The 8,373-nt window shown below is 31.3% G+C and overlaps 1 protein-coding gene across 2 annotated transcripts; it reads right to left on the bottom strand.

The window, feature by feature from the left end:
- Positions 1-241: 241 nt before the first annotated feature.
- LOC145271327 (uncharacterized) lies at positions 242-5,623 on the bottom strand. Of its 2 annotated transcripts, none has more exons than XM_080126874.1 (2): positions 5,486-5,623; positions 242-1,829 (listed from the first exon to the last, which is right to left on the bottom strand). In XM_080126874.1, the coding sequence occupies exon 2, from the start codon at positions 1,811-1,813 to the stop codon at positions 902-904; it is 912 nt and encodes a 303-aa protein (XP_079983000.1). In that variant the 5' UTR covers positions 1,814-1,829; positions 5,486-5,623; the 3' UTR covers positions 242-901. The 2 variants fall into 2 exon arrangements, with proteins under 2 accessions (XP_079983000.1, XP_079983001.1); XM_080126875.1 differs by having other exon boundaries at positions 5,482-5,614.
- Between the last annotated feature and the right edge of the window lie 2,750 nt (positions 5,624-8,373).

Genomic DNA, 8,373 nt, shown 5'->3' with positions numbered 1-8,373 from the left:
GGGACAGAGTTAGACACCAGGGTCGTTTCTTAATGTGGAGAAAAGGAACAAAATTAAAAATCGTTTCAGTCGTGAGGGATTTCTCCTCGACTGACAGAGAACAAGAAACTGAAGTGCAGCGTCTGAAGAACAGATACTACGCATTGATCTTGTGTATTTTTGATTGTTAGCAGTAATTAGCACTGAGCTTATAAAGCAAAGATATTTTAACATTTGTAAAATAGAACACAGAGTCTCATTCTAAAATTTCATAGAAAAGCACTTTTAATTTCTAAAAAACAACTTTGTTAGTAAGAGTTGGAAAAAAGATTAAATCATAGAAAAAGTCCATGCGTATTGTTCCTTTTATGGCCGCAGTCTGTATTTCATTACAACTTGGTCTTCCAGGGATTGTATCCAGGTACTTAACATTCTTTTTCATTAGGCCAGTTGCTCCTATCACAACCGGTATAATATCTATCTTTTTCAGAGATCATTTTGTTTTTGTTTTTTTTTTGACATAGGAATCACCACATTATCGAAGTCCAGAGGCCACTCACAGATAAGGGTTAATAAGTGTACAGTAATCTATGGGACAGTGACTTAGTAATTGTTAGTAGTGTAAATTTGGTAAATTGGATTACTTAAGGGGAATGGCTCATCAATAACTTGTTTACATTGGACTTGAAGATGACCATATTATAGTCAGTTGGAAAGCAGGCAAATGGAAGAGAACAGCTTGACGTCCTGATATTTGGCTATCTTTTCCTGTTCGGCTCTGTTAAAGCCGTAGTCATTCGGCATCAATAATGAGTGCAGTTTTCAGGTTTGTTCTATATCACAATGTCTGGCTTGGGTTCTCATGTGACAATTTTAAACTAGAATTTTGCGAAGCTGCAGAGCTATAGATGCTACAAACGCATTATCTCTTGTCACTGTGCAATCGTTTATGCCTCTTCAAAACAGAGGAGGTTGTAAATGCAGAATGGCAAACGTCACAAGAATATGGTTTCTCTCCTGTGTGTGTTCGAATATGAATCGACAAATTAAACGATTTTGTAAATGAAGCATTGCAAACTTGGCAAGAATAAGCTTTCTCGCCAGTGTGCCGTTTCATGTGGTTTGACAACGTTCCTGATACGGAACACGAAAACCCACAAACGTTGCAAGAGTATGGTTTCTCCTTCGTATGTGTCCGGACATGTTGTATCAAACTTGAATTTTGTGCGCACGTATAATCGCAATATTTGCAAGATAATGGCTTGTAACCGCTGTGTATGCGCGTGTGAGCGTTTAACGTGGAACGCAATGTGAACGACATGTTGCAAATATCACAAGAGTATGGCTTTTCACCTGTGTGAGTTCGAAGGTGACCTTGTAGACTATGTTTTCTCGAACAAGAAAATCCGCACACGTTGCAGGAAAATATTTTCTCGTTGACGTGGATTTTTTTGTGGACTTTTAAGCTAATTGCGTCCATACACGTAAATCTGCAAACTGTGCAGGAAAATATTTTCTCCTTGATGTGAATTTTTTTATGAACTTTTAAGCTGATTTCATCCGAACATACAAATTCACAAGTATCGCAAGAAAATTGTTTATCATGTTCGTGTTTTTGAAGATGTATTTTTAAATATAAAGGTTTTGAAAATTCTAAGCCACAAATTTGACAAGAATTTTGTTTTTTGGAAACTTTTGATGCAACATTTTTGGTAATTTGGTCTTTGGTAGAAGAATCCGATTCCATTTTAATGTTTATTCCTGGTGCATTTTCTTGAATTTGGTCTTCAGTGGAATCAGATTCCCTTTTGATTTTTATTCCTGGTGAATCCATCAGTATTCCAGCAAATCTGTAGATGAGAAAGAAATATTTCCATATACGTCTATATAGTTTTATAGATAAAATATTTAAAAAGCAGTTTCAGGTACGAATATATGTTCAGTTTAGTCCCTTGCAATTGGTTTTCAACCTGCGGAAGGGTGGAACGTTTTTCATTCTTTCTTTTTGATTCTTTTTTGTCTGTACTAAACATTGTGTTTTCTTTGGTTCACGTTTGCCATATTTTCAGCCTTTCTGTAAGAAGGTTACCTCAAATTGATAGCAAAAAAGCAGGATATGGGATAACAAGGGATTATTCAGCTTACAGAGGTGGGTCTTGAAGGGGAAGTAAAAGAACTCTTATATCTATGGATGACATCAGACCATTTTTCTGTTACTCAAAGCTAGGTGCCTGAATTGGGCAGGTTATATCAACACTCAAGTCTTATTAAATGTCACTGGACGAGAATTTGGGTGTATAAGATGGGATGTATTTAATCTTTTACATGTGGTCGTTTTCGGTTTTCAGAAAGAAGTTACGTGTGTTCAATTACCGTTGCAAGTACATATTGCTTGTAAATAACGATGCCATTTCATTGTAAACCTTAAACATCTTTTCACTCCCTCCATTATTAGTCGGTAAAATAATTCCAGCATATTGCAACGATAACGGCCTCTATATAGTTTTATAGATAAAATATTTAAAAAGCAGCGTATATATATATATTATATATATATATATATAATAGAAATGGTTTCTAGGGTTTTTAAATTAAAAGGCGAGTGAAACCATTTTTTTTAAGTCCTTTGCGAGCAAAAAGAAAATCTCTTTGGACTTACTTTGATTTCTATGCAATTCCCCCCCCCCCCGGTTAATTTAAAAAAATTTTTTATATTAATTTTATTTTTCTCTACCCCACCGTATTCATGACAATTTTTTTTATCTCAATTTTTCTCAGTTTAGCTCTGTTGAGCAATGAACAAAACCTGGTTAGCCCTTTCCCATTTTTTTTAATCATCATGTTAATTTGTCTATATTTAACTATAATTAAAGAGTTTATTTAACTATAATTAAAGAGTTTATTTAACTATAATTAAAGAGTTTATTTAACCATAACTAAAGAGTTTACTAATGGCTGCTATATATATAGTTTTATAGACAAAATATTTAAAAAGCAGTGTATATATATATATATAATAAAAATAGTTTCTAGGGTTTTTAAATTAAAAGGCGAGTGAAACCATTTTTTTTAAGTCCTTAAGACCTTTGCGAGCAAAAAGAAAATCTCTTTGGACTTAATTTGATTTTCATGCAATCCCCCCCCCCCAGTTAATTTAAAAAAACTTTTTATATTAATTTTATTTTTCTCTACCCCACCATATTCATGACAATTTTTTTTATCTCAATTTTTCTCAGTTTAGCTCTGTTGAGCAATGAACAAAACCTGGTTAGCCCTTTCCCATTTTTTTTAATCATCATGTTAATTTGTCTATATTTAACTATAATTAAAGAGTTTATTTAACTATAATTAAAGAGTTTATTTAACTATAACTAAAGAGTTTATTTAACTATAATTAAAGAGTTTATTTAACTATAATTTAAGAGGTTATTTAACTATAATTAAAGAGTTTACTAATGGCTGCTAGAAAAAAATGGTCATTAATCAACAAAAACTATTAATAAGTTTTAAAATGCAATTCTGTTTGGAAAAAAAAGTACATTTTAAAATATGAAATTCTTCAACTACTCTCCTAAATAAAAACGGATTTCTTCAAATTATTCTTATTATTTGGAGTTTTCCGAATACTATTTTCATCTTGAGTGTCATTTTCAAAACGTTTTGATCAGTGTAACCTCTGACCTCCTGCAGGTTTACCTTGTCAAAGTCAGGAATTAGTGTAGGTGATTGAAAAATAAAACTACCAATTACTCAGGATATCTATCCAGTCATGGCTGATGGAACAAAAGTATGCTACCTTTTCATGAATTAAATATAGGGTTCTGTTCAAAATTCTGTGCACATTCCCGAGTTCGACAGAAACATTCGAGTTCAAAAAGATACAACCGAAGTCTGAAACATTGTGGAAATGACACTCAAGATGAGAACAGTAGTCTGAAGAATCCAACCAATAGGAATAACCAACCTTCATCTAAAAACTTTAGAAACATTTTAAAATACATTACAATATTTTTAATTATGCGGTTACTGCGGTATTAGTTTGAATCAACTTGCTTGTGTTCAACTAAAGTTCAGAGAAGTAGAAAGGTCAAGACTGACAGGCTTCAAATTCATCGGCTTAAAGGCACATTGCACTTGCATGCTAGCAGGGATCATGAGGCAGGTCAGTGAATTTTGAGTATGAACCAGTTAAGAGGATATACCACCTCACACACGGCACATAAAAATCAATCTTGGTCGCAAAAATCCGAAACAGAAAGAGACACCCGTTTATTTAAATATCTTTTATTTAAATACGTTCGTTTTGTTACTTATTTTAAAAAAATGTTTTGTAAATATATACTTTTTCTTTTAAATCTTCAAAGGTTTTGTAAATATATTTTTAAAAAAATGCTGGTGAATATTCGAGCAGGTTTGCTATTTGACGTGTTTTAAAACAACTGACGCCATGTGCTTGTGCCAATCTCAAGGTCGAATCACCGGTGTTAGTTGAATTGTGCGCCTGGCACCGCCAGGCGTCGTCGTCTGCTACAGGGTATCTATTCTTTACTTCATCCAAATATCGTTTACGAAAAATAAGTACATTGTTATAAAGTTCATTCTTCTCTTGATAATTGCTAAAAATTTCGTATTGATTGGATGATTATCTGATTTTTGGTAGATTTTTAAAAAGACGGTCCGTCAAAAAGTACTTACCTGCCCCCCCCCAGTTTTGGAGGTGCCTTATTTAGTTTCTTTATTTATTTATTTTATATATTTTATAAGTACGACTCTTAACGAATATCTTCGTATCAATGTGGATTGTAAAAATGGGTTTGTTTTACAATGCAGAGATTCATAAAAGTGGTAAAAAAAAAGTTAAATATATCACAAATAAATGTTACCAAAGGCAAGATGAGTTACTCCTCTACCTAGCAGAATTAAGCTTTTAGTGTTTTTACTTAATGTAACATGTTTATTCAGCTCGACAAACAATTAATGTTAACCGGTGGACGAGCAAAACAAAGAAAATGGCCGCGTAACAAATATATTGCGGCCATTTTCCCTTGTCCCTGTGTTTTTTGGTACTAGTGCCGAGAGTGATCCGGACGTAAATAATAACGTTATTATTTAAAAAGCCATTCTTAACATGGGGAGGGGAGGGTGTTTTGTACCTATTCTATGCTTTCAACCTTACAATTGAATAAAAAATATATCATAAAACTTTAATTAAACTTGGAAATACGATTCAAAAAATAGCGCGGATCACTCTCTGCACTTCCACCCCCCCTTTTTTTTTTAAAGCAAATATAAAAAGGTACCTCTACAGTTTATCGCCGAAAATGGAAACGCCATCTTTTTCAAGCATCTTTCGTCAGAATCAGAGAGAAATCAGTATTTCGAGGTGGGGTGGGGGTTTCATTACCAAAGCCGTTCTTAACATAGGGAAAGTTGAAAGTGTTTATACTACGTAAAACAAACCCAATTTAAGGCTGGAATTTATACATACTTATATATACTTACCTACCTCCTCTTAAAATATCGATTACAAAAATAAAATCTGTAAACCGTGATTTCCAAAGATTTTTTATGCTTTTCTATCAAAAAGGACCGATTTTAATATATGTGGAAATCGGAGATTTAAAAAGCACGTGGTGTTTAATTAATGATTTTACAAACTACGTTATAAAACGTAAGAAAAGAAATACGTTGGCCATTAATGGCCTCTTTCGAGTGTCATCGTTGAAGAGTTCGTTTCAAGGGAAATAACTTCTGATTATTAACTATAGTAATATGAAGTTTTTAAATTGTCGTTTTTAAAGTAGTTTCTGGATAACATCAAAATTTATTTTGAACGCAGAAAAAGACGGTGATTCTTTTCTGGGACGCCGGGACGCCAAAAAGTACGCCACGGGCCAAATTTCATTCCGTCATTAAAACAACTTTATATAGAAAAAACACCTTATTTTTACACTTTTATCTCGCGAATAAACATTAAATTATATATTGAAAACCGCGTTTATTATTTTTAATATCCAACAACGGAGTTGACGTCAATAATTCCGATTTTAAAACAAAACTAATTTTTTTGACAAGAATGTTCAGACATTTACCTAGCAAATAAGCATAAAATATATAGGAAAAACCACGTTTATTATTTTTTAAAAAATCAAAATCATACATTGGGTATGAAGTTGTTTTGTTTTTTTTGTTTTTTTCTTAAACGAAACGGGCTTCATACGCGGTGTATAATTTTGATTTTTTTTAAAATAATAAACGCGGTTTTTCATGTATATTTTTTATGCTTATTTGCTAGGTAAATGTCTGAACATTCTTGTAAAAATAAACTTTATTCAATTTTATTCTTTAGAAAAAATAATTCACGAGTACGCCAAACACAATTTTATCAAACAAAGTCACTTTCGTTTAAGAAAAAAAAAAAAAAGAAGTCAACTTCAGACCCGATGTATAATTTGGATTTTTAAAAAAATAATAAACGCAGTTTTTCCTATATAATTTTATGCTTATTTGCTAGGTAAATGTCTGACCATTCTTGTAAAAGCAAACTTTATTCCATTTTATTCTTTAGAAAAAATAATTCATGAGTACAATTTTATCAAACCAAGTCACTTTCGTTTAAGGAAAAGAAAAGGAAGTCAACTTCATACCGATGTATAATTTGATTTTTTTAAAAATAATAAACGCTTCTTTTCAGATGTATTTTTATACTTATTCGCTAGGTACATTCTTGTAAAAATAAACTTTTTATACGTATTCGCTAGGTACATTCTTGTAAAAATAAACTTTTTATACGTATTCGCTAGGTACATTCTTGTAAAAATAAACTTTATTCAATTTTATTCTTTAGAAAAAATAATTCATAAGTACGCCAAACAGAGATTTATCAAAAAAATTAGTTTTGTTTTCAAATCGGAATTATTGTCTTCAACTCCGTTGTTGGATATTAAAAATAATAACCGCGGTTTTCAATATATAATTTCATGTTTATTCGCGAGATAAAAGTGTAAAAACAAGTTGTTTTTTTTTTTTTTTTCTGTATAAAGTTGTTTTTATGACAGAATGAAATTTGGCCCGTGACATACTTTTAGGCGAGCTGGCGTTCTGGCGCCCGTGAATATTTATATGTAGGAATAAAAAATTTAGGAAAACTCGTCTCCGGAAAACTCGTACCCGGAAAACTTGACCCCCAAAAACTCGTTCCCTTTTGCTAGGTAGGAAAACTGGTCCCTTATTGAATAAATATCGATTGAAAACACATTTTATTACCGTTCTTGAAGGAGATATTGTTTTTAAAAGAGACTATGCACCCCCATAATATTTAAAAAATTATATTTTTAATTCTTGCTTCAAAAGAAAAAAAAAACTTGATCACGGAGTCAAGATACGAAAAACGAAACCAAATATTTATTTAAAAAAATACTCTAGTTTTAACACTTTTTGTGTCATTACGAAACAAAAATAAAGAAAACACGTATTATCAAAGAAAGCAACTATTTTATTTAGAAGAGTTAATTTAGTTTAAATAATTCCCATAATAATTTTAAAAATATTTTTACATGTTTATTGTTTTAAAAAAATTAAATTGATTTTTCTAAGTTTTCGTTTTCTACCTAGCTTTGTACGTTTTTGGTGTTTAAACTTATTTTAAAGAGTTTATTTAGTTAAAAAGAAATAACAAGTAATGTCAGACTCGACATTACTTAGTAAATAATTTTTTACAAAAAATGTCCGAAAATAAAAGAAAATACTGAGGTAGATATAGTTGTAAAGAAAAAAGTTTAAAAGAAAATAAATTTGTATATTTTTAAGTACTGCACTCACTACTGCACAAGTGCCCCCGAAATGACGTTTAAACGATACCCTCCCCTAAGAATGACTTACGAAATAATAACGTTATTATTTCAGCGCAGTCAGTACCAAAATTACATAAGACCGTGTTTTCTTTTTTGTTTTGTAATAACACAAGAATTTATTCAAACTGAATGAATTTTTCTAAATAAAACAATTTCTTTCTATGATAATACGTGTTTTCTTTCTTTATTTTTGTTTCGTAAATGACACAAAAAGTGTTAAAACTAGAGTATTTTTTAAATAAATATTTGGTTTCGTTTTTCGTATCTTGACTCCGTGATTAATTTTTTTAAAGCAAGAGTTAAAAATAACTTTTAAAAAATATTATGGGTGTGTAGTCTCTTTTAAAAACAATATCTCCTTCAAGAACGGTAATAAAATGTGTTTTCAATAGATATTTATTCAATAAGGGACCAGTTTTCCTACCTAGTAAAAAGGTTTTTTTGGGGGTACGAGTTTTCCGGGTACGGGTTTTCCGGAGACGAGTTTTCCGGGCACCAGGAATAAACGTTAATATTGATATGTAGGAATAAACGTTAACAT

Source organism: Euprymna scolopes, chromosome 46 (genome assembly GCF_053919585.1).
Source record: "Euprymna scolopes isolate OS-2025 chromosome 46, ASM5391958v1, whole genome shotgun sequence".
Taxonomy (NCBI): Eukaryota; Metazoa; Mollusca; class Cephalopoda; order Sepiida; family Sepiolidae; genus Euprymna; species Euprymna scolopes.
Note: the sequence above shows the minus strand (reverse complement) of the source record. Positions and strands in the feature narration are given on the sequence as shown.

What these genes read in the sequence shown, in the direction of transcription:
- LOC145271327 (XM_080126874.1), bottom strand. Translation starts at nt 1,813, where the DNA reads ATGGATTCACCAGGAATAAAAATCAAAAGGGAATCTGATTCCACTGAA.